The sequence below is a fragment of the Felis catus genome, chromosome B3 (assembly GCF_018350175.1).
Source record: "Felis catus isolate Fca126 chromosome B3, F.catus_Fca126_mat1.0, whole genome shotgun sequence".
Classification (NCBI taxonomy): Eukaryota; Metazoa; Chordata; class Mammalia; order Carnivora; family Felidae; genus Felis; species Felis catus.
Genome location: NC_058373.1, coordinates 41,215,986 through 41,243,287, shown reverse-complemented (window position 1 = coordinate 41,243,287; position 27,302 = coordinate 41,215,986). Strand labels below are relative to the sequence as shown.

Below are 27,302 nucleotides of genomic sequence, written 5' to 3'. Positions count from 1 at the left end.
GGAAGATCAACAATTGAGTTGAAGAGAAAATGAGAACTAAGGAGTGGCCCCAACATGTATAAAATTACTTTTTTGAGAAGCTTAGCAATGAAAGAAAAGACAGGAACACGGGAGGCTTCTTGGTAAAAAGGAGTTTGGGAGGGTGGGAATTAGAGATGTTTATAAGCTGAGAAGAAAGAACCAGTGGAGAAGAAGAAAGTGCAGAGAGAATATGGAGTAACTGGTAGAACCAAGTCCCTCAGAGAAGAAGGGATCCAGAGACAGGAGACAGGGTATTTACTTGTGTGGTCTAAAAATACCTTTTTGGAAGAATCGCTTACCTGTAACTTTATTTCTTGTTCTTTTTCCTTTATCTGAATAGCATGTTTGGCCTGAGCAATGGGTGTCTCCCACATACAGTCCGACAGAAGGGAAAAGAGGCGTTCAACAACCTATTTATTGAAGGAAAAAGAATGATGAAATTTGTAAAGGTGGTTTTAAGTAATATTAGAAAAGATAAATCATGTAAGTAATACTAAGTCACATGTAAAATTTCATCATACCAAAGTCAACAACTACTTTCAGTGGTTGGCTGTAATTTAAATATCTTGTTTCTAGAAAGATCGTTAATCCACTAGAAAGTGGGTCCCACTACCCTCATGTTTCTTCGCTACATGGACCTCTGATGAAGACACAACCTCACACACTTCTCTCTCTAAAGGCCCAAACCTAGGAAGAAATTCCACAGATCTTCCTTTCCTTCTGACCTTTTAAGTATTCACTATCTCCCTACTCCTCACACCCATAACTTAATTTCTCTTTCTCCTTGCTTGGAAATTAAATAATAAAGCAATTTCAGAAGGAGAAGTCTAGCTATTAAATAAATGATACATTTACAACTGAAGAGACTATAATTTAGATTTTGGAAAAATAATGTTACAGATGTGAAAAGTATCTTCTAATAGCTTTAAAAATAGAAACCTGAGCCATTTGATCATCTTCTACGCCAGATTCACAAGCTGGTAGCACAGCCTCAAGGACATGAAGTGCAAGGAGCCTTGTTCTTAGGTTACCAACGAGAGGAATACCTGGGGAGGGAAAAGACATTTTCTTATTATCAGTGTGACTTAAATTCAAAGTGTAACTGAGGGGCGCCTGGGTGACTTAGTTGGTTAAGTGTCTGACTTTGACTCAGGTCATGATCTGATGGTTCGTGAGTTCGAACCCCATGTAGGGCTCTGTACTCCAGCTTGGAGCCTGGAACCTGCTTCGGATTCTGTGTCTCCCTCATTCTCTGCCCCTCCCCTACTTGTGCTAGGTCTCTAGGTCTCTAGGTCTCTAGGTCTCTCTCTCTTTCTCTCTCTCTCTCTCATTCTCTCTTTCTCAAAAATAAACATTTTTTTAAAAAGTGTAAATGGGGCACCTAGGGGCTCAGTTGGTTAAGCGTCTGACTTTGGCTCAGGTTGTGACCTTTTTGAGTTGGAGCCCTGCATCAGGCTCTGTGCTGACAGCTCAGAGCCTGGAGCCTGCTTTGGATTCTGTCTCCCTTTCTCTCTATCCTTCCCCCACTGTCACTTTCTCTCTCAAAAATAAACATTAAGAAATTTTTTTAAAAGTGTAAATGAACTTCTTGAATAAACATATTTGAGGCTCCTAAGCATTTATGGGTGGAATGGACAACACTTCAACCTATTATCACAAGAATTCTGGACTCAGCCCAGACCCACTAATGTACATGAATATTCATGTTTACGTCTCAGTTTTTCTGTATATAAAAGGGAACAGCACTATAATAACTACCTGTGCCAGGTACTATGCTATGCATTTCACATACATTAACTCTATTGATCTTTATAAATCCTACATCACATCCCTGTTTTACTGATGAGGAAAGTGAGGCTGAGAGAAGTTAAGTAATGTGACCACAGCTCAGCAGAGGCAGAAGGAGAATTTTAAACAGGTCTGTTAATCTCTAAAGCTCAGGTTATCATATCCTTTCATTGCTTCTCCATCCACGCCTTGACTGCCTCACAGAGACTGTTCGGATTAATGGGGAGTAAGCAGTTTGTACTTTTCTGAAGTAAGCAAAAGCAGAGTCAGAATAATGATGCTCTTTTTTATACCTACTACTACAACAAAACCAGTTAAAAATAAATGAATATCTGGTTTTTTCTTTATGCTCCAAGACTTTAATATTATATAAGCTTCACCTTATTAAATGAGAAAAAAGCCTGTTACAAGTTATACGAGTTAAGAAAAACTAGCAAAGTACATTGACAACGTATACATATAAAACAACATGTACCATGGAAAATTAAATTTGTTTTAGCCTATTTAAGAAAGACTAGGGATGATAAAAAAGTTCCAGAATGGAGAGTAGTAATGGTTGAGTAACACTGTGAATATAGTGAATGTCACTGAATTATACACTTAAATAATTAAAAGCTGTACATTTTATATTTTACACCACTGCAAATTTTATATATATTTTACCACAATTAAAAAAAGAACTGGAGGGTGGGGCACCTAGGTGGCTCAGTCATTTAAGTGTCCGACTTGGGCTCAGGTCATGATCTCATGGTTCATGAATTTGAGCTCCACATGCCCCTCTCTCTCTCTCTCTCTCTCTCTCTCTCTCTCTCTCTCTCTCAGTTCTCTGCCCCTCCTCCGCTTGTGCTCTCTCTCTCAAAATAAATGAATAAACTTAAAAAAAAAAAAAAAAAAAGACTAGGAAAGGACTGACAGTAATCTATGAAGGCTGACCAGACTTTTAGACTAAGAACCTGGAGTTAAGCTTATTACATAGAGCTCACATAGACAGCATACAATCAGAAGTTACAATCAAGACAACAGAAATCATGTTATGATTATAGAGAACGGACAATCAGACCTGCATTTTGATAATCCAACAAGTGACATCAAAATCTGCACCAATTATTAAACAGGATGTTCTCTGCTTATTTTTATTATGGTAATCCAAACAAATAGAGCCAAGTTCTCTTTAGATTAAATCCATAATCTAGCCTGGTGCTACTTTCTATTAATTCCTATCAAATTTTACTCCTGAAATTGGACTTTTCTTTTGACCGAGTAAGTACTCAGAAAACAAAAGTCTTGAAATCAAGGTCAAATATTCAATGTTGTTAAAGTGTGGTATTATCTGAATAAAATACACGTAATGTATAAAAACACTCTAAAATAAGGCAAAAGTCATATACCTGAAGAACACTTCTGAGATGCTATGTTTAGAAGCACCTCTGTCCATTTTGGAGAAGCCATTTTTGATTGAATTGCTTTTGAAGATACAACTCTGCGAAGAAAAACTAAAAAATCCCCCAGATGCAGTTCTGCTGCATGTTGTTTCCTAAGAGCAGCTGAAGAGTAAAGAGCAAAGTTTACATTACAACCAAAAATCAACAGGAAAAAGTCATACCAAGTAACTTGCATTTAGATTGTAGTTAGCCCAAACCTAATTCAAAATCTAAGTTGTCAGTTGGCTGCTGAATTTTTAAAACTTAAAGAACACCATGGGGAAAGGTCAGAAAACAAAGCCAAACTTAAAAACATTTTTTACATCTGTGTACAATAATAGTGAGGTTGCTAGAACAAAGTATGTGTACTTGGTTTTGTGCATTTTTTTTTTACTGCTATTTTAAAATGCAACAGTTCTCTATCCAAGTCTAGAGTTCTATGAGGTAGAATCTGAGAGAAATGGTCTGTGAACCCCCTAAAGTTGTATGAAAATTGTGTGTACATTTGACTAGTAAAAGAGTTCACAACTTGATTCACATTTTCAAAACGTCTGTGACCTCCCCCAGCCCCATCAAATTAAGAATCACATCCCTAAAGAAGACTTTGTGTTTTCAGATTCTACAAAGAAACACATTTCTAAGGCTGTGCCTGGTTTGCCTGGGCACCAACTCCATGTATATCTCTTATATAAACTTGCTCTAAGCAATCTTCTCGGTTTTTCCACCAGTATCAGTATCGGCTTCTCTCCTGTCGCCCCTCTCATAGTTTCCCTCCACCCTGTGCATTTTTAGGCCAAAGAACTATCTGCTCTTCCTGTAACACACCACGTTCTATCATCATCCATCACCTTTCATACCCTCTCAGCCTGGCAAATCCTACTCAGAGCCAAGAGGAAGAAGTATGCCAGTGAGGCAGTTGCCCAGAATATCAATCTCTACAGGGCACTAAAACATACAAAATCATAATGATTTGGAGGCAAGTATTATACACAGCATTCCTTTCAGGGAGATCCTGGCATGTCAAATTAAGGAATACACAGACGAGTCACTTAGAAGGAGACCCCTGCACCAAGGGCACCACACTTAAATGGCCAGCAATCTACTTTCACAGACATCTTGTCATAACTAGAGGACATCTGTTCTGCTGAGATGGGTGTGCATGTCTATGACAGAATTAGAACGCTGGTGACAATGAGAGACAATTGTACTCCTCTGCTACAATTCCTCTACATGGTCCTCTACCTCTTCTTTACTTAAATGCTAATAAGCAAATATTTTTATAATATCAGTTTGAAGAATATAAAGTTATTAGCCTGAGCTGGATACCCACATACTACTCCAACCCTGTTCCTACACATTCTTCAAAATCCAGTTCAAGAGCTACCTCTTCTATGAAGCCTTCTCTCTTGGTAGAGATCCGAGGACTCTATCCTACTCCCCATCCTCACTCCCAGCAAGTATCTCTGTAACATCATACTAAATTAGTTAATTAGTTAAATTAAGTTTGGAGACCTTAAATAGAAAGATGGTTAATACAACTTGGAGATGGTATGTGTTTCAGTACCAATACCAGTTTGAAATCAAAGGTACACCTTACTTTCAGTTAAGTATTTTAGAGTGTCTGTGGGGTTTTTAATAGCTGGCCACCGTTGACCTGCATCAGTCTCACTCCCAGCCATCCCCATGAATAGAGATGGTGCAACAGCCCGCTCTCTAGGACAACCTGAGGGGAATGGATGTGAATCCCATCTGCTCTTACACCTGCTGAGATGCACTTACGGAAGAAGTGCTTCTTTCTTTACTAGATATGGAAGGGCCCAGTTTTCCTAGGGGCCTATAAGTTGAGAAGTAACTCTATTAGGTCTTCCCTGCTGTCCATATGTGCAGTACTCAGCATAGAGTGGTGAGAAACTATTACCTTAATCACCCTGTATCCCTCACTGGATCTCAGAAAAACAGGAGGAGGCATTAAAAGCTTGTTTATTTTACCATGCCTTGTGAGTCTGGCATGGTCTTTGTAAAAGTACCACACTCTTTATATAAACAGGAAGAAGGAATGTGACACAGGGGTAGCCCCTCAAACCAAAAGCTAGTCCTTAATTAGACTCATATATCCTCCTAGATTCTGACTTAAGAGATTTAGCTATTTCTTCTGAGCTTCTTGTATTATAGTGTAATTATTTGTTGACATGTCTGCCTCTCTGGTTACCTTAGAAGGTCTCTAAGGGTAGAGACCATGTTTTATCATTTTTGTATCCACAGGTATTTCCTCTACCAACCCACCTATCTACACAATATTATTTAAATATTACTTTATTTAATTTGAACATTTAGTACAGTATTCCAGTATTAATATTAACATCCACATTCATAGCTCTCACTATGTGCCAGACACTGCTCTAAGTGCTTTGCATGTATGTAATTAGTCTTCAAACACTCTAAGGAGGTTGGTTCTATTATCCTTATTTACAGATGAGGGAATTGGGGGCACAGAAAGGTTAAGTAACTTGCTCTCTCTCCATCCATTCATTCATCTGGCTGGCTAGCTAGTTAGCTAGCCAGCCAGCCAGCCATCTTGGTCCAGAGAGGATTTAAGGTCTCCCAGAGTTTATTACAGTAATAAGACATGGCAGTTTCATAAAAATCTCTTTAAGAAATGGCCAATCTTAAATCTTTATTCCTTAATTATGTAGCAGATATAGGAAGTACTTCTACTGTTCAGGTCCTTTAATTTTAACCTAGTTTCCATATATGAAAACCTGTGTTCCTGAGGGAACACTTAAGTCAAGACTATGGTTAAAGATGGGTTGTCAGGATCAAATGCTAAGAAAACAGAACCTGGGGGTATCAGTCACCTAGAACCTCTAGATTCTAGAACCAGGACAGCCAAGGAGAAGCTGAACTTAGGGAACAGTATGGTTGCTATATCAGGGTTAACAGACTTTAAAGAGAAGAGGTTCAGTCAGGAGCTCATCGAAATCACACTTATTTGGAGAGCAAAAGAGTTTATAAATGAGTAAATGAAAATTCTTTCTAAAAAAATTCTTTCACGCCTCACAACAGAAAGAAGTCTACATTCTAATATTCACATGAGGACTCAATAAATGCTTGTAAATAATGACAAAAAAAGGTTTATGCTACCTCTGAAATCTCTCTTCTCAGTCTCTCCACTGGAGTCAACTTTTCTTTCTTCTTCTTCACCCTCTTCTCCTTCCCCTTCTCCAAAAGAGGCCATAAGTAGTACACCAGCTTGGGACAACAAATTCTTCAACTGACTACAGAGTAGATCCAACAAGGACTGAACTACTTTGGGGCTCAGTTTATCAGCGTAAGTCCTACATGAAGTAACAGGGAAAAAAAAGGGTAATAACATAGTAGGGTAAATGTACTTAAACACATAAAGGACATTAGGGGGAAGTGGAAATTACTCAAATGAGAAAAGACCAGGTGCCATACAATTCCATCAAGACATCTATAATGCTCACCCTGTAGTGATAGCTAGAATTTGGAGCAATCTTGTACTAGCCACTTTTAAAGCTGTACTAAGCTGAGAAACACCCGTCTTTGGCAGTAACTGCAGAGGCTGTCCCAGCATGGTGTCTGTACCACATAACTGCGACAATACGTTTAGCAGACCAGTGGAAATTGCCAAAGAAACATCCACTGGTTGATAGTGAACGCTCAGAGCAAAAACTGTAACCAAAAGGAGACGTTGCTGGGCTTCTAGAAAAAAAAGAAAGAAAGACAATTGAGAATTTCTTTGAAGTAAACAACACACTAAAACAAAGCATATTCAAAAATATAAATAGTAATGTGGAACACCACTACATTTTCAAATATGTATTCTTTTACATGTAAATTGACCTATTAATGTTAAAACAAGATATAGAACATTAAGTATCTAGCATAAAATGTAACCTGCATCTTATATTTGTGGGGGCAGTTACTCACCAATGTGATGCTTATTTGCCTGTAGAGCTCTCTCTAGGGTAGCAGACAACTGTTGATAAATCTTATGCACAGCCACCTGGATTTCAATCTGAATATTTCTTTTAGCTGCTCTGATCCCATCCTGAATAAAGATTTACTTTTTCTATTAGTAACAATGACACCTCCTACCCAAATAAAAGTAATAGCATTTTATCCTACTCTATGCTAGAGTCCTATGGCAGTTTTTAATTATTCAGTATGGTTCAATATATAAAAGCTTTATAATAAATTTATATTTAAATGCTTGACAATTCCTGATTCTATATATTCTTTCTCCTTTCCCACAAAGCAATTTTTCTTCTCTAAATATGGAAGACATAAAGATAACACTCAAAAATTTTTTTTTCAAGTCATCAGAGAAACTGGGTAAAATGATAAAAGTATAAATGTAAATTCTGGAAACCCATCCTCCCAAACACCAATCCCTATCCCAAATTAGATCTATCTCTATCCAATTTGGCTAAGGGTTATGACAACTGAGCCAGCAGAGGATCTAAAAAAACAACAGTACCATAGTTCACCTAATCTCCACTATACTACTATTACTCAGGAAACTAAACGACTTAGATAGCTTTAAGAGTCATTTAAAAGTCTTTATATTTTTAAATCTCAATGTTAAACACCAGAAACCTTAGCATTATTAAACTGATGTTTAAAAAAAAAATGGCCAGAATCTGAATATACTGCAAGGTGCATCCTCACACGCCAGATCTGTCACCTACCTGATAGTGATGCAATCGGCCACTCTCTCCTTTGGCTCCTGCATGTCCCACAGTGCCTAAACCAAAACACCCTGCTAGAAACTGCAGCCTCACAGACGTGAGCAGTGTGGATGACTGGAAGCCCAAGTTTGATCTGCTTCCTGTCAGAGAGATGCTTCCTTTTTCCTCCATCCCAGACAAAAGAACGAGGATCTGGTGAAGTGCTTCTAAACGTAGCTTGAGAAAAGCAAAATAAATATATTTTAGAGTTCTTCACTGAACTGAGACACAAAGGAATTCCAACACAGATAATACACTCAGCACAGAAAATCCTGACGTTTCTTAGGGCTCTATTCTATTAAAGTAGACATTTATTTTATCATTAAAATCAAAATATTTCTATAAAACTCTACTAGCATACTTCAGTAATTAAGAGGCTACACAGGACAATGAGGAAACCAGATCTGGATGTATGAGACCTAATTTCAAGGCCAGACTCTTCCATGTACTTTGTGGCCTTGGGAAACTCACTTAATGTTCTGAATCTCAGTTTCTTCATGTGTCAAATAAGGCTAATCCTATAGTACTTTTTCTAACCTACTCACATAGCTACTGTGATGCTCATGAGGATATATATATATATATATATATATATATATATATATATATATGAAGGGTTCAAAACCATAAAGTTTTATGATTATTGCTTCCTTCACTTACAGGGAAGTTAAATAGAATGATTAGTGTTTCGTTCAAGAATTAGAAAAAGAATTTCTGGAAGGTTTCTCTGTGGGTCTCTTGAACATCTGGCTCTCTCGTCCCTAGCTAGGAGGGCAAAACCTACCACTGTAGTCCATCAGCCTATCCCTCTTTTTTTTTTTTCAATAACTTTTTATTTTGAAATAACTGTACATTTAACAATAGTACAGAAGGGTTGAAAACATGGTATAGATTCTTCCTGTATGCCTTCCTCCTACTTTCCACTAATGTTACCATCTTAGGTGACTATGGTACATTTATCAAAACTAAGAAATGAACACTGGTACATCACTATAACTAAACTACAGACTTTATTTGGATTTTACCAGTTTTCCCAAAATGTTCCTTTTCTCTTCCAGGATCCAATCCCAGATACCATTTTGCATTCAGTTGTCATGTCTCCTTAGCCTCTTTTAGTCTGTCCCAGTTGCCATCTTTCCTTTGAAAGAGCTGTTCATGTATTTTACAGAATGTCCCACAATTTGGGCTTGCCTGATATTTTTTCATGACTGGACTAGAGTTATGGATTTAGGGGAAAATACTATAAAGTCCTCTTCTCAACACATTATTTTCAGGGATGTATGATGTCACTATAACTTATTGTTGATAATGTTAATCTTGATCACTTGGCTAAGGTGATGTGTGTCAGGTTTCTGTAATGTAAAATTATTCATGTTTTTCCCTTTTCATACTCTGCTAGCTCCGAGACACTAAGTCCTGCTTACTTTAAGAGAATGGGAATTAACCTCCACATCCTAAAGGAAGAGTATTAAAGAATTTGTGTACATGTTAAAACTAGAATAATAAATATTTTGAGGGAAATACTATGAGGCTACACAGGCATCTTAGGTCCCCTTAAAGTTCTGTTCACTAACTTCAGCATTCATCATTACTACTGTGGTGTCCTAATCTAGCCTTTTTTAAGTGGAGACAAATGGGTCAAAACCGGAGGCTCTAAGAAGCAGATGTATATGCTCACCTCATATACATCTCATTTTAGTTTCTAGGAGACTAGGAGCTCACCAGTCTCATTTTAGTTTCTAGGAGACAAGGCAAGACTTAAGATTACAGTATCTTGCTCTAAGAGATGGCAATTAAAAATGCACTTTGTCCATTTCAAACAATATATTATGCCATTATATGATAGTGACATCAAAAAGTTCAGGTGGAGGAGAGGGAGAGGCAAAGAGTAGATGAAAAGGAAAAATTTTTTCTACTATTGTACAGTGATTCCATTTAAGTTTCCACAGTGCCTCTTGAGGAGTAAGTATCAAAGACTTACTTCTGCCCTTAACTGCTGCTGTTCCATTGCAATGATAGAGGCCTGGGGACTCGTAGACATACTTTCCTCTGGCTCTTTAAAACCTGGAGCATTCCCCACATCTCCACTCACAAAGCTTACAACATTTTCGATCAAAGTGTGAACTCCCAAAGACTTGGTAAGATCAAAATCAGACTCAAAGGAGTAAGAGGAGTTGCATAACCAGTCTCTGCTATGTTTCAGGCGAGCCCAAGAGTCACTCAAGGATTCCAATTGACTGTGCATAGGACCTACATACAAACAGAACAAACATGTATCAATAACAACCAAGTAGAGCATACATTCTGAAACTAGGGGAGGGCTGAGTGCTGCTACCATACCAACTGGTGAGAAATGGACACTCACGTTTGAATTACATGCATGCATTAAGTGAATCTGAGCAAAATGCTTTGGTAAAAACAAAAAACAAACAAAAACCAGAGCAATGTAAGAAAATAAAGGGAAAGCCCTGTTTGATGTATCAGTGTCTCTGAAAGCGCTTTAGCAACACACTGCCACAAGAAAAAGAAAGGCAGAAGCTGCTCTCAAAATGCTTAGCTTAAAATGCTCTGCGATATTAAACTAGACCATCATTTACGAACACAAAAGAACTAGGCACTTGGAACACTGCTCGTAAGACCTACAAGTACTAGAATTTCATCCAATTTAACATTATCATTGCAAAGAGTAAGTTAAGACTGAGCAAAGTGTCTACATATCTGCAATGAAACATTACCAAAAAATGGATATAGAAGGGCAAGTAAACTTATGCAAAAAGGAGACACAAACATCACCCTTTGGGTTTCATTAATATAAGGAACACTTTCACTGTGTCATATGCATATTTACTGCATGTTGTGAAACTCCTATATAGAGGAAGCAAAGTTTCACAGACAAGAATATATGAGATTCGAAGTAAAATGATATCTATTTAAAATTACCAAGTGATGTCACAATAGTTGCTAAATATAATATCATTAGTTTTGCCAGTGGACATTTTCTAGACTAAACAGACTAAAACATTAGACAACAAATACGTTAGTATGTTTGAACACAACAAGTCATATGCCAATATTAGCTTTAAATAAATATATAAATGTCCAATTCTTACAAGCTTTGTTTTTTTTAATTTAATTGATGTCAGGTACATGAATTAGATTAACCATAATCCTTGGCTCATGATAATCTCTTATCACTGGTCCACACATGGCCTGCTTTTGTATTTATATTTATTTATAATAAATGTGAACACAAGAACTAGAAAACTGATAGTAACTTGTATCTACCTATCTGTTCCTCCTCTAATCCATCTCTCCATATCTCTTCCTACCTAAGGCTATATTATCCCTAAGCCTGGGTTTATCATTCCTTTTCTTTTATTAATGTTAAATATTGTTTTATCTTATATGTATTGCCAAGACAAATAATGTTTAGTTTTAGTGAGTTTTTACTTTATAAAGAAGTATCGTTTTATGTAATCTTTGTGGGCATACTCTCTTCCATCAGTATATTGCCAATATTCATTCACATTATTACATGTAGCCATAATTCATTTGTGTGAGTACTGTATAATGTCCTATCACATGAATATACCAACTTTCTCTATTAGGAATGCATCTTAAGGTAGTCAATAAAATATGCATTCCAAAAATTGTTTTGTTGTATAACTAGATGGAAAAGATATGGAAAGAGAACTATTTAAACACTAATGCCCAGAGAAAAAAAATTAATAAATAACGATTGCCTGACTTATTTCTGAATTACTACACTCGTGTCAATAAAACCCCAGGACTTCAAAATCAGATGTAGAAATTTAGCTAATATTATAAAGTAACTGAATTAATTTATATGCATTCTACTAGAATAATTTAGAATAGCAAGGAAGACATGGTTACTCTGCCTTCCATGTTTTAGCAAGAATTCTTAACATTAAAAAATGCTGAATTTTCAGTTTTACTGAGCATGAAAAATAACCAATCTGAAAAATTCTCCAAACTGCATAGCTGATTATTTTTTTCACGTAAAACAGAAAAGAGTAAAACAACCCAAAGAATAATGCCAAGTATGCATAACGGATTAAATTAAAAATTATAAAGAATAAAGCAGAAGCTAATTAAAAAAAAAAAGAAATAATCATTTTCCATTTCCGTAAGCACCCCAAATCCAGAATGTGGATTTAGCCTTAACTTACAAATAATAGTTTTTGGCTCTTTGCACTGAGCTTGTTTGTTCAATAATAAAGTTTCAGAATAAAATGTTCTGTTTTCCAATATTTACAAATTACTTTTCAAAATGAAAATAAAATGTGCAATGAGCTAGTGTTAGAACCACAGATGTAAAAGAGACCTTGAAGATTATCCAGTCCTCAAATTCCAATTGAGGAAATGGAGGTCAAAAATTTGATCTGTAAAATTAATAATGCTAATTCCTTAATTTTATGGGAGGGAGGTGATCTTACAAATTCCTGTTATTAATCAACTTCATGAGTCACCAATACACGGAAATGTCAACTGCCTGCCTACACAAAGGTTTGACTATGAAGAATATACAAAGAGTGAATTGCTTTGATATAACCCAAAATGTTCTAGAAATGGGTGGCCAACCCATTAAAATCCTCTTGGCAAATTAAAGCAAGGGTCAAACTTTTTGTATAAAGAGTCAGACAGGAAATATTTCAGGTTTTTGTGGGTCTTAAAGGTCTGTGCTGCAACCACTCAACTCTGCTGTTGTAATAGGAAGGCTGTCACAGACAATATATAAACAAATGAGTGTGGCTGCATTCCAAGGAAGCCTTATTTACAAAAAGAGGTAGCAGGCCAGACTTGGTTCACCAGGCATACTTTGCTGACCCCAATGTAAAACATGCAACTTATTAGGTATATGACCCAAACAAAATTCTGTATGACTAAAAGAAAGAACAGGAAAAGCAGCATATGAAAACATTAGGATAAATAAATAAAATAACCGTAAGCCAAATATTTAGGCTGACATCAAAAATACTTTAAAACAAAAACTTATATTATGGAAATGAGAGATGAAAGAATTCTTAAGTCTTTAAAAAAAAATTGTAACAACCTGATTAACTTTGGTTTGTTCAATATTGTTTCACTGGAATATAGGAAATACTGTGTCTGAAAAGTACAATAAAAGCTTCTATAGAGTAATTGTGACTAAGTCCAGTTCTTACTTAGTATTATTTCAGAGTCATCTACTATAAAAAGGAAATACAAAGTTCAACAAGACTTTTTTTGAGATGGTTTACTTGTCCTTACAATTTTGGTTCTTAAATGGAATTTTCAAAATGAACATGGCAGAGCTGCAATACATACTTTATAAACCATAAAATATGTAGGCAAGCTAAAAGGGGAAAAAAATTAAACATGCCATCATGTACTTGCTTGAAGCTCTTCTTTTTTCTGGGGCTCAACTGGCCAAAAAGGAGTAAATACACTACCACACAAAAATCAGAAGACAAAAGGAGAAATTTGATACAGGAGACAACATTTACATTTGCTCTTCTTTATATAATCTAATTTGAAATGCATAGATAAAAACAGCATTTCACCCATACATGTTATACCATGAAACACACATGCTGATAAATGTTTCCAGTATTATTTTTAGCTGTAAAACCCTAACACTTTATTTATAAGGCCTAAGGAGTGAAAAAAATCAAGTCATATAGTATTTTAACTAATAAGATTCCTGATGTTGCTTCTTAAATTGCTGCTTTGGTATCCCTACCATTTTTCACTGCACCAGGTTCAGCTTAAGTATGAAAACTAAAGTTAAGTATCTGCAAAGTTAGGTATCTTCTTTCAGCGATGGATGAGCTCAGTTCTACACAACTACAGCAAATCTTTTAAGTATTTATCAAAGTACCAAAATACCAACACATTTAACAGGTTTTGTATAAAATTTTGACGAGCTGTTGTAAGAATTAAACGAGTTAATATGTTTTAAGCATCAGAACAATGACTGGCATATGGAAGTAGTTTACAGGTGTTTAATGAATACAAAATGTCCTATTATCTCTGAGGCACTAAGCAGAAATGTTTCACCTATCTCTTTTTAAAGTAATTTAAGACATTTTTTTGGTTTTAGAATTTAGCTTTAATTCCTCTGAACAGATGAGCAAACAGCTACATTTATGTGCTCTATTTGCTCTACCCATTCCTACCACATTTGCTTGCTTGGACCAATTGTGAAAGATTAACTTGAATGAGGGAAGAAGCAGCAATCATGGTTCAAAAGCATGAATCCTAGTATCCCCAATGCCAAACACTGAAATTATAGGCACTAGCATTCCCAAGGAGGAGCCTTTGGAAGGAAAAGAAGAGCAGCTGAAACGAGTATACAACCATTAATTGTTATTGATACATCCATTTAATTTCAGTGAATGTCACATAGTAACTTATCTCTAATTTCTTTTACTAGGTTTTTAATAACTCAGGGCCACTGAGACTAGTAAGTACAAAAGCTATGCAAGGGAAAAAATTGTCATTTCCTCTTCAAAATACTGGAAAGGGGTAAACAAGAGCATAGGAGAATTGTCACTTGGCAGGGCATCTGTTTGTCCTTCACAGCTCAAGTTATAATCAGAACACCTAAATGGCCCCAAACAGTTCTGACTTGATTCGTTTGCCCAAATGAAGACAGGCATCTAGTCCAAACTGGCAATAAATAAGGAAAAAATAGGATTGTTTATTCTACCATTATTTAAGAACAAAACAAAACAAAACAAACCACTGCGGTCCGAAGGTAGTCACTAAATACAAATAATTTTTAAAAATTCCTTTCAAAATATATTCCCCTTAATGTATTTTCAATGTTCTTTTATTTTAAAGAAGGAAATCTATAACAAAACTATTAAGTGTACATTTTCATTGTTTAATCTGTAAGCTCTAGTATTCATTAGATTGAAAACTATTTTTGCTGCCTTCCTAAAAGAGTAATTCTTCTACTTTCTAGTCACCTATTCCTAAGAACAAAGCCATCAGCAGATTTTTCTCTGGAAACATTAAAATGCAATGATTATTAGGATAAATTGGTACCATATTAAGTGATATCATGAAGATTTATATAACTAGTTTCCCTCCCTATTATAATTTCCTAAGTGAATAATTAAAAAAAAAAAAAAAACTTTTCCCATGAGGTCCTATATTTGCTTTTCTGTTTTCAACAAAGTAAAGTTAAATTCCAAAAAGTTAATAGGTTTTGGTACTGCCTTGAGCTTTTTGGAGAAGGTAGTTTATCCACAAACAATATTTGGATTAATGGCTTCATTCATTTGTATCTCCTTATACCTACAACTATAGAAACTCCACATCTACTCATAGGATAACAGTTTAAAAACTTGAGCAGAAACCAACTCTAGGACAGTAACTGTGAAGTGTTCTAGCTATTTTTCCTAAGTAATTTACAATGAAATTCTAGGTCATTTGTAATTCAGAGAAAAGATACCACTTTCTGTTTTATTCTAAACATTACTTTGCACATGCTGACATGGCTAATATAGACTAAATCTCACAGGATAAAGGTTTAAGAGAAAATAATTTTAGCTAATGGACTATCATGCATAAATATAATCAGTACAGCAGGAGGCTCTTACTAAAGACTGGATCCCTTATGCTACTCATTAAGTTTGGAGCCATTGTTTCTCTAGCACCAAATGATACACATATAACAGAAATTTTAGCAACAGTGCTCACCTGAGCTAACCAAAATTTTAATTTCTACGTCAAGTGGTTATGCAAAAAGGATTTTCTGGACACATGAACTCCCAATTTTCAAAGAATTATAAAATAATAAAATACATATTGCACATTACACTAAACATCATTTAATTATTTTTATATCACAAATAACCTTATGATTTTTTAAAAAAACCCAACAGCTATGTTATAGCTTCCAAAGACTTTTCAAATAAACAAAGTACCAGTTCTAGTCATTACTCTTAGTATTTCAGAAAAATCATTCTTTGTATTCTAACTAAAGGACAAAGTATCATATTTTATTTGACAGAATGCCAACATTTCTTCCTCTAAGTTATAAACACACAAATGAAAACACTGTGCATGCATTTCTTCCGTTCATTCCTCAGTTTTCCCTCATCTCTCAGTTTGCTTCCTGTGGGGGAACTGAACATTCTGCCAAGGAAGCTATCAAGAGAAGGGTTTGGTTTTGAAGTACAGAAGACTTACTATCACAGAAAATAATTTTTCCCACAGGCTCTTAAAAATTGCCACTAGCACGAATGTTGAACATTTCACATTTGCACAACCACAGTATAAATGGGTTTAATAAAAGTGCCAGTTAATAGAGAGCAATACTTGGGGAGTTTTTAGGTATCCTTGAATTTAGAGTCTCTGAAACAGCTGTCCTTTCCATACATTTTTATATATAACCAAGAGTTAACTGTATTATTTACTAAGAAAGAGCTTCTAACAAACAAGCTAAACTCTTGATAACACTCGTAAAATTGTTCCTCATGGGAAAATTTGTCTAGAAATCATAAGCTTATGTCTTACATGCTGTATCTTAAGAGGCAAAGAGTAAAAAAAAAAGTGGAAACTTTCTGAAAGTGTGCATGCAGAGACAGGAGGTGAGTGGAGGAGAGTTCTCATGTAATACCATTAAACTATGGCAACTGTACTAGTGAACTAAAACACAGCAAATAATGTACACAACCCCCCATAATGTAAAGCATTACTTTTGGAGTTCCACACAACTTTTTAAAAAGTCAAAACACATGACAAATGAGAAACAGACTGGTTATTAACTCTTAGACATTTCTGTTTTAAAAGGGTGTATGTTAAAGAAAATAATTTCCTTTTAACTCTTCCAATAAAATGTTTCTAAATTTGTTTTTGCAATGTTTCAAAGACAATCATATCTAAATACATCAGATATAAAAACAGCTACATCATTTAACCAGATTTTTAATTTCTTAATACTTACCTCTCTTTCTATGAGATGATGCCAAATCCAAATCAACATTTCGTCTTCCACTCTATTAAGTTAAAAATGAAAAATTTAGTTGTGAAAAGTGTTTTAAGATTAGATTTAACACATTAGAATAAAAATACATAAAATTATAACAATGTGCTACCTGTATACCAGTCAAGTCAGACTAAAGTCTAATAAAACGTCTCAAAAAAACCCACTGAAAACAGCTTTAAGAAAGCCCAGGTACATAACTCTGAGATACTAAAACACAAAGTCAAGGTGTATGCTAATCAACATTGTAGAGTAGCATAAGTTTTTCTTTGTTGTCACCTTTTCTTTTTTGGAATTATTGCCTTTTTTTTTTTTTTTAAGTTCATCTATGTATTTTGAGAGAGAGAGCAAGCACATGCACAAGTGGGGGAAGGGCAGGGAGAGAGGGAGAGAGAGAATCCCAAGCAGGCTGTACACAGTCGGCATAGGGCCCAATGCTGGGCTCTGAACTCACAAACTGTGAAATCATGACCTGAGCCAAAATCAAGAGTCGGACGTTCAACCAACTAAGCCACCCAGGTGCCCCAGGTATCTTTGTCTTTTATCTTCCAAATACACTATAATCTTATTAATACCGCCTGTAGCAAAGTCTCATTTTCAAAAATTGCTTTTCCTATTCTTATTTTACATTCTTTTCAAAAGCCCCACTAGTCTTGGCTAGGCATTTTAGAGGAAGAGAATCTGATGAATCCACCCTAACAGAAAAGTAACATAGTCCTAAGACTACTGGCAGTATTTTAAAGGATTTTTAAATGGTTTTAAGGGGTGCCTGGGTTAAGTGTCCAATTCTTGACTTCAGCTCAGGTTATGATCTCACAGTCATAGAATCAAGCCCCACATTGGTCTCTGCACTGGGCATGTAGCCTGCTTAAGATTCTCTCTCCCTCCCTCTGCCTCTCAAGCGGGCAAGCGCGCGCGCTCTCTCTCTCTCTCTCTCTCTCTCTCTCTCTCTCTCTCTCAAAAAAAAAAAAAGCCTATTAAATCTAGAAATCTCAAATTGCTGAAACTGCAGACAGCTCAATAAAATAGTGAAGGTTTTCAGGAAGAACAGAAGTATATTTCTGTTGGGGAGGGGTGCAGACAACTATCTGCTCTGCTCATATGTACAGCCAACCAAGTACAAACCATAGGTGACTGACTCATTTATGCAAAGACTTGACATTATGGTCTTACTAGGTATTTCATTTTTACTCTATCACATAATTTTAAAAAATGGTGGCAAAGAAGAAAGGTTGTAGAAGTGATAAAACAGATTCATTTAGGAACTGCCATTGTAGAAAATCATTACCTGGTTATACACGGACACATGTACCTACATTGTAGATAAACACATTTCATCTTACATACACACACACACCAAAAATAAGTATGTTGTCAGGCCATTTGGTGCTAGACAAAATACGAAATGTTACAACCGCTCCTGAAGGTATCAGTGGATCATGCAAGAAAACATTTTTATCACACAGTACCTTGGTCATGAGGGGTCACAGAATAATTTTATTTCAGGCCTCAGAACTAGAATTATCTGTTTCCCTTGAACAACTGGTTTGTTATATCTTTTAGACACTGAATCTTGGAAATCATTATGCTGTTCCTCTTTGGTGGCCCACCTTTAGCCAAACATCACAGGATATGGTCTGAGGTGTACAAAATCTCACCCAGGGCTTTATCTTTCAGTTTCTTTGAGTCCTAATTCATTCACCTAATTCATCCTTTTATAAAGTATTTATTTTTATACACTAAATCAACTCCTTTATGGAATAAGGAAGAGAGGGAATAGATTAAGAGAGTGTAGTATGAAATGCTGGATAGGTATGACAACTGTCAATCACACAGTTGAACTTACGCTTAATTAACTGTTGAGGTTTACTAAGACAGAGAAGTAGATAATACATCATGTAACACTCTTTATAAAAGAAGGATAAAGCAAAGACTGAGCATTAAACTGATTAACTTCAGTTATGTTAAGAAAGCATTTCATTCATTCACAAATCAGAAATGAAGTACCACTAGATATTAAGGATATGAATGGAAATCCTAAATAACCTGACAGAAGGATAATGTATTTTAGCTGGAAAAACCCAAACTGCCCCCACTGTTTGCCCCTCTTCATCTATACCAGGCTGAAGGCTCAGCCCACATCTCCCTTCATCTGCAAAAGAATCTGCTCTGGTTCTAGACTTTCCTATCTCTTACAAGACTCTCCCTTCATCTGCAAAAGAATCTGCTCTGGTTCTAGACTTGCCTATCTCTTACAAGACTATCTTTCTAAACATTCTGTAAAGAAAGATGATCAAGAGCAAATCTTTTTCAAAAATGTGTTTATTAATCTTTTATAAACTGTAGGAAACTCAATGTTAACAATCTTGGCAACTAAATCTAGGCTCAATCTACCTCCACTGATCTCTCTTTCCATTCTGTTCTGAAAATATATTTTTCAAAACGTTTTAAATATTACCAAACTTGTTCTTTACAATAACCCAGTTGAGGCAAGTGTAACAGGTAGTTTTCTTTTTTTTTTTTTTTAAGTTTATTTATTTTGAGAAAGAGAGAGAGTATACACATATGCAAGCAGGGGAGGGGCAGAGAGAGGGAGAGAGAATCCCAAGCAGGCTCTGTGCTGTAAGCAGGAAGCCCAATGCAGGGGCTGAACTCAAAAACCGTGAGATCATGACCTGAGCCAAAATCAAGAGTCAGATGCTTAACTGACTGAGCCACCAAGGTGCCCTGCATGACAGGCAGTTTTATTCCCCATTTCAAAATAAAGAAGCTGGGGTTCAGAAAGGTAAAAATCTTGCCCCAGGTAAAAATCAATAGTAAATCTTAAGCCTACTATGACTAAGTGAGATTTCACTATTTGTTTTCTCAAAGTATGTTGCTTTAACTACATCTATCCTCATTTTTTATCTTTTCATTTCAGTGGAAATGAATTATCAATCTACAAAACATACTGTAAAAGACATCAGGGGCATTACAATAAACCTGCCTTCTAAGAGGTCTGCTGGAAAGAAATACTAATAATACATAAATAAGTATGATGTGAGACAAACCATTAGTGGTTCATTAAAGATACTACCAAAATGTCACAGAAATAACATGAAGACTCCTGGGAGTAACGTGATCTTGGAAAGCTTTCTGGAAGAGATGACACTTTAGCTAGTTCTTAAGAAAAGATAAGACCCCCATCAATAAAATCCAGGAGAAAGACATTTAAGGCAAAGAGTGCTTGAGCAGAGGCTCAAGAGGTATGTTTGGGGTCTGGCAGGTGGACTATCATGCCAAAAATACAGATTACTGCAGGGGGTAACTGGTTCCAAAGGCAGGCAGGAAACATTTTCCAGAATCTTTGATTTCTTGGTAGGTAGTGCAGACTCACAAAGTTTTCTAAGTAGGAAGGGAGCGTGACCAGCTGGTATTATTTTTGTTGTGTTTTCTTTTTAATTTTTTTAATGCTTATTAATTTTTTAGAAAAAGAGAGAGAGACAGAGCACAAGGAGGGAAGAGGCAGAGAAAGAAACACACAATCCAAAGTAGGCTCCAGGCTCTGAGCTGTCAAAAAAATAAAGAAGCATTAAAAAAAAAAAAACCAAAAAAACAAACAAAAAAAAAAAACAAAAAAAACTCTAACTTTGGGAACAGGATCTAAGGAGAGGAACTGAAAAAAGTAGGGAGATCAGTTTAAAACTACCAGTCCAAGCAAAGGTAACAAAGGCCTGAATTAAAGAGTAGAAACACTAAAAAATAAAAAAAGGGCACCTGGGTGGCTCAGTCAGTTGAGCGTCTGACTCAGCTCAGGTCATGATCTCACAGCTCGTTCAGTTCAAGCCCCACATAGACTCTGTACTGACAGCTCTGAGCCTGGAACTTGCTTCAGGTTCTGCCTCCATCTCTCTCTCTGCCCCTCACCTGCTTGTGCACTCTCTCTCTCTCCAATATGAATAAACATTAAAAAAAAAAATGTTTTAAGAGTAGAAAGGACAGAATGGGCACAAATATTTTACCAAAACAGGTAACAAAATAATTCATCCATTCCAAAAAAAAAACACTTAGTGATCGCCTCCTACTACATACCAGGCACTATACTGCAGGTACTTGCAATACAGCAGTAAACGAAACAGCAAAAACTCCTGTCCTCAAGGAGCTTATAGTGTAGTATAGGCCAACAGAAAGTGATAAACAAAATTATGTTTGGTGCTGGGGGATTGGGGCGGGGGGGGGGGGAACCTAGCAAGGCAAGGTAGACAGGGACTGAGTATGTGGAAAGGAGGGCAAACTACAATTTCAGACAGAGGGGTCAGACTAGGCCTCACTGAAAAGTAAAAACAGAAGGAAACACTGAAGTGAGGGAATTAGCCAGGCAGACAACAGTATTCTAGTGGGGGTGGGGGAGGGAAATAGGTAAAAGCCCTAAAAGGAGGTTGTGTGGTATGTTCATGGAAAAGGCAAGAGGCTAGTGTGATAGAAGGAGAGTCCTCAATTAAGGAGGACAGTAAGAGATCAGAGTGACAGTGGAGCCAGCATATGTAGGGTCTTGTAGGACCCTGTAAGGACTTATGCTTCTAAAAAGCAGTCACTGGAGGTTTTGAGTAGAGAAGTAACATGATCTATGTAATAAAAACTATCACAGGGTTAGGAGACTAGATAATGAGACTGATCAGACTGAGAGGAATCTCAGAGACTATAAGAGAGGAAACATGAACTGGGAGCACAGAGATACTAATGGTAATGACTAAAAGAAGGGAAAAACAAACAAAACACCATGGTACAATAAAATCTGCTTAGGGACACTGCTGAACTTTCCTTAGAGGAGGAATCTTTCTTTGCTTAGAAGTTTCTCTGAAACAATACCTTTCTGTTTATGTAGTACTTTATACTTTTCAAAAGTATTTTCATATCCATCATCTCAATTTACACAATAGAGGAATTTCAGAGCTAAAAATGGAGCTTATAAACCACTCACTCAGTCCAAAAAACCAGAGTTTCTGTTTGGGCTGCCATGTGACATGACCAAAGTCTCACACATTGTCATAAACACAAGAGGCACTAATGTCCTCCTATCACAGCGGGACACTAAGGCCCAGATAAGTCAAGTAACACGTATAGATTATTCACATACAAGACAGAGGGAGAGCCAAAATGCAAATCCAGCTATGAACTCCAAGTCCAAAACTACTCAAAAGTAGTAATCTCTTAGACAATTTGCACACCATAATTTACCTATCACACTACAGCATACTTTGCTCCCTGCTTCTTAGGTAAATCAGCATCTCATCTGTTTGATTTTGACTGTAAATGCCTGCAGCTCAGGTCCTGAGGCTTTTTTGGTAGGTAACTGAGAATTACTGACAGATTTTAAGTAGAGGAAATATAAACAGACTTGTGAAATGTGGAAGATGGGCACAAAACAAGCAGTAGGTCAACAAGTTTGGAGGCTTCTGGACTAGTCTGAGCAAAAGAGAAGGAAAGTTTGAACAGAACAGTGGCAAAAAGGATGGAAAGGACATATCAGAAACATACCAAGGTTAAAATTTACAAGACTTGACTAGATGGTAGGGAGTGTGGGGGTTTGCAAAGACAAGAAAATAAGGAAAAGAAAAGGATGAATCCTGAGTAGTTAATAATACCACCTACTAAGATAGTGAATGTAAGAAAAGAAAGTTTGAGAGAAAGATGAATTTATTTTTGGATAGGTTAAGATAGGGGTAACCTCACTTGTTCAGGAGGACTGTCCACCAATGAGTCAGATATATGAATTTGAAGTTTAGGAAGAAGTCAGAGCTAAAGACAGAAATCTGAGGGGCATCTGGGGGGATCAGTTGGTTGAGTGCCTGACTTCTGCTCAGGTCATAATCTCACAGTTTGTAGGTTTGAGACCTATGTCAAGCTCTGCACTGACAGCTCAGACCCTTGAGCCTGCTTCAGATCCTCTCTCTCTCTCTCTCTCTCCACCTCGCCCCACCCCCATTTGTGTGCTCTCTCTCAAATATAAAGAAATAAAATAAAACTTAAAAAAAAATAAAGATAGAAATCTGAGAATCACATTAACATACAGGTGGTAAATATCTATGCAATTAGTTATCCCATTTTTCTTAAAAGTTCTTTTTAAAAAGTTTTTATATGTCTAAAACAAACATATAGTACTTACTGTAACCAAACTCTTATATATCTATATGCTGAAAACAAAAATCCCTCTTTACTGAATCTAGGTATACCTACCAGCGCGTAACCCTCTTCATCTGATTCAGGCTGAGACAAATCAGATTCACTCCTCGATTTGATCAGTCTATAATTTGGACTTGCATGGACTAGCCGGCTCTCTGCAGTAAGACTTTCACTCCTGTCTCACATGCACAAAGAAAAGTTTTTCAATTTGGGATTGTTAGTAAACATAAAATTGAATGGAACTAGCAGCACAGACCTAATACATACACAGTGAGGAGTAATTATATCTGTCAAAGGGAAATCCTGACTCTTGTGTAAGCACAAAGCCCTTTACGATGACATCAAACCAACTTACATGCCACTACATTACAGAGAGATGCAAGAAACTTCGTATGTTTGTCAACTACTGTTGTTTATATGTATGAAAAATTGTGCCTCCTCATCTAATCAGAAATTTCTATTCCAGGCTGAATCAGTATCACTCTTTACATTACTTTAATACATTAATATATTACTTCACCCTAGTCAATTTGGATTTCCTCCTCCACATGTGTGTTCATTTCAGAAGACCACTATAACTTCGAGAACAAAGTGTTGCACTGCATAAAGTCACAAATGTTTCAAGTTTCTAGTCAGTCCCACCTGGTCATAAGTCCACCCCCTTCAGAGGCACTTGTTGAAGGCTGCTGCAACTGTCCTTCTTCCTTCCGCTTCTGAAGCTCCTCAATCACAGGACTTACTCCTAATATTAACAGGGCACACCGATGGATCACAGAGTTGCAGGCAGCGGTGTACACATCCTGACCCTCAGGAAGGTCTGTGCTGACCCTTCGCTCTTGCTGAGACTGGGGAGGTGGATCATCAGCTCGAGCCCCAGACCCTGCCCCACTGTTCATTCTATCTCGATCTCGGCTACGAGCTACTTCACGGGCTGAGAGGAAACACTGAAAGATTTCTGTAACATGCAACACAAAAACAAGGTCTTAACACATGGGGAGAGAAGAGCAAAGAAAATAACAATAAAAATAGTCATAAAGTTTGGATCAAAAACTTACTGAAAGAGGGAAAAGTTATTTTTTAGACATTAAATACAGCATAGTAACTAAGTTAAGATTATATTAAATACATGTAAAACATTAAACTTTTCACAAAAATTAAAATAGGAAATAATTATGCCGTTATAGAATTCACATTTGGTTTATTCTATTTCTACTCTTACTCATGAGTTAGATCAATGCTTTCCAAGTGGCCCCAGACCAGGGCATCAACATTTTCTGGGAACTTGTTACAGATGCAAATTATCAGGCCAATCCCAGACCTTCTGAATCAGAAATTCTAGGCATGGGGCCAGCAATATGTGTTTTAACAAGCCATCCAGCTGATTTTGAGCTCTGCTGAAGTTTCAAAATGACTGAGTTAGATTAAAATAACTATTTCTGAAATGTTTATGACCTTCGTATGAAAAATGTCAGGTTACAAAAGAAACAAAATTTAAGCTGCACGAGTTAAGAATAGCCCCCCCTTCCCTCTCTAAAGTCTATGTAACTCCTGACATCTATACTCCGCTGTATCTCAAACACATTAAAAAAGTAAAACCACTAAAGGTCTTTGCTGAAACTGAATATGATAATAATATACAGCCAAGACTGCTTCAGAAAATCAAGTGGCATCACCAAGAATGTCCATCTAATACCAGCCCTTCCCAATTCACAAGTGTAAAAAAATAGTGAGTTTAGTAAGGTTCTGATGCAGTGGCAGATACTTCACAACAGGAAAATAATTTTTTGTTCAAATTTGGAGTGAAGACAGTATTCTTTATGGGGCACCCAAGGAGAAAATTTGGATAAATACTAGATTCATCTGTTCATACAGAAGTATAAACTTTAAAAATGGCTTTCATATGTGTATTTTATAGAATTATTACATAATATTTTCATTATGCTGTTTGAAGTCTCATTTCTGTAAAAACCAAAGCAACAAACTCAGTACAAAGCTTGAAATCAGTTAAAGTAATTAAGAGAAGGGTCACTGGAACTTTGGGCAGATCTCATTCGATTTCCAGCTGCTACAAATCTGGCCCTAGGCATAAGTTTTGCCTCCTTAAATCTCAGTTTGCCCATCTTTAAGATAAATACCAGAATGTATCTCATTAGACTATTGTAAGGATTATCCATCTATGTGAAGCATATGACCCAGTGCCCAGCATGTAACACAGGTGCTCAAAAACCGTAGCTGATTTAAAATTATTACTCCCCAGTGACTATTATGCTTTCTTTTACTATAATTGAAGGTTACAGTTTGTTACCATGTTTTCCCCTTTGGCCTTTGTTTTCCAGAATTTTTAAACTAAGTTTTAAGTTCAACTGCAAAAGTCCCTTCAGCCTAGGTTTTTAAAATATAATTATTCTCCCTCCCCATCTCCAATCCCTTTTCTCCTCGTTTTTTTAAGTAGTTTCTGGTTTTGAGCCACCTCCATATATCATTTTTACAAGTATGCAAAACACAAATAAATTGATAATAAAATGTCAAATTGATTAATACACAGAGATAATCCCAACACCAAATGCATAGCTAGCCATAATGTTTCAGTCTATAAAGTGAATATACATTTTAACTTGAAATAGCCAAATCATTCAAAAGATACTAACACATGTTTAAAAGCTTTGGTATTTCCTTTTAAACATCTAAATGATTACAATAGTTTTCTATTGTAGCCTTGAAATATACAAGTATGGAAAGTGTTATAATCACCCAGCCAACAGAATTCTCATGCATACTCTTGCTCTCTACTGACAATGGCAGTGTAGTCAGTGGGTGAAATTTATAATTTTAAAAGTGTGACATATAAAAAGTAACTAGGCTCTCCTAGTAAGTGCTGGAAGAGGCTCTCTTCCTCACCACACAGAGGGGCCAGGCCAATGGACAAACTGGTACCCTCCAAAACAAACTCTGTATGACCTTATCCAATCACTCATGGGCATTATTGCATGCATAACATTCAGTGGAACAGTTACTGGTTCTAAAAGCCTGCTTTCAGAGCTTTTCAGCCCCAAACATGCAATCCAATAGCTTCAAAATGGAACTGGCACAGTTTTTAAGAGCTGAAACATTAGCTAATGTAACAGATCACCAGGAGAATATCAGATCCTTACAGAAAAACTACAGAGAAATGTTTGTCCTTCTCTTCTCCAGTCAGTTCCCCTACCATGAAGAATGCCATGATGTGGATCTGTTAATTAAGAAGGGTGTACTCACTGCCAGCTGTCATCACTTCATGTTCCCGTTCTTCTTCTTCATCCTCTGGCTCGGGATGCCCCTCTTCCCGGTCTCGCTCAGCCTGTTCTTCCATTTCAGCTTCTTCATCAATGGTCCGGGTAAACGAATGCTCCTGAGGATCAACATCTGCAGAGTCCTGGTTTTCCGAGATCTGAAAGAAACCATCAAAGCTACACTGAATATAGTTTTCAAAACTCTGAAAAACTTCATCAAAACTTTGACTTTTTGATCATGGAAAATATTGCTAAAACCAACAACACATGAATTTTACTACAAAAATCCAAAAGATACACTGAGTAAATCTGAAAAGATCAGAAACAATGTATGTACACAAAATATGTACAGAGACACCTATATGCTCTTTCCCTCAGTATTCTGATTAGAATGTCATGCTATTAAGTGGATTTGAATTTATACTGCTACTCAGCAATAAACTCCTACAGAACTGCAACTTAAAATGAGCTGAGTATAAAACCAAGCATAAAAGGTAATTTAAGAACATGAATTTATATACCATTCAGTCTCCTTCAAGCTGTGTATGCTATTACTACTCTGTATAAATGTTTAATAATTCTAATTTAAAATTGTATTTTCCAGACTTTTTTCAGAGAGGGACACCTATGCTCTACTCTTAGCAAATTTCAATTTATAAACAGTACTGTTTTTAATTTTTTTAAATTTCTTTACTTTCCCCTGAAGAAACCACAAATTAGAAATCTGATAAGAACAATGTTAATTTTATTTCCCAGTGGTTAAGCTAACTAGCAGTCATCTAGAGGACAGAGTCCTTACAACAACAGTTAAGAGTGTCACAAATGCCATAACAGTATGCAACATTTCTCCCACAGACTTTAGTATAAAGTACAAGTGAAAAAATTTAATGAT

At 36.3% G+C, this 27,302-nt stretch overlaps 1 protein-coding gene across 9 annotated transcripts in view; it reads right to left on the bottom strand.

The window, feature by feature from the left end:
* Positions 1–27,302, bottom strand: part of HERC1 (HECT and RLD domain containing E3 ubiquitin protein ligase family member 1) — a 143,664-nt gene that overhangs the window by 70,688 nt on the left and 45,674 nt on the right. For 7 of the 9 annotated variants that reach the window (XM_023255225.2, XM_023255233.2, XM_023255228.2 and 4 more), the window contains 12 exons: positions 26,397–26,568; positions 23,784–24,123; positions 23,196–23,316; positions 16,941–16,992; positions 9,963–10,231; positions 7,943–8,158; positions 7,182–7,302; positions 6,716–6,953; positions 6,372–6,565; positions 3,198–3,353; positions 961–1,067; positions 321–431 (listed from right to left, as the gene is read on the bottom strand). In XM_023255225.2, the coding sequence (XP_023110993.2) occupies positions 321–431; positions 961–1,067; positions 3,198–3,353; positions 6,372–6,565; positions 6,716–6,953; positions 7,182–7,302; positions 7,943–8,158; positions 9,963–10,231; positions 16,941–16,992; positions 23,196–23,316; positions 23,784–24,123; positions 26,397–26,568 (2,097 nt within the window). The remainder of the gene's footprint in view (positions 1–320; positions 432–960; positions 1,068–3,197; positions 3,354–6,371; positions 6,566–6,715; positions 6,954–7,181; positions 7,303–7,942; positions 8,159–9,962; positions 10,232–16,940; positions 16,993–23,195; positions 23,317–23,783; positions 24,124–26,396; positions 26,569–27,302) is intronic. The other 2 variants (XM_023255232.2, XM_023255234.2) reach the window with 1 other exon arrangement.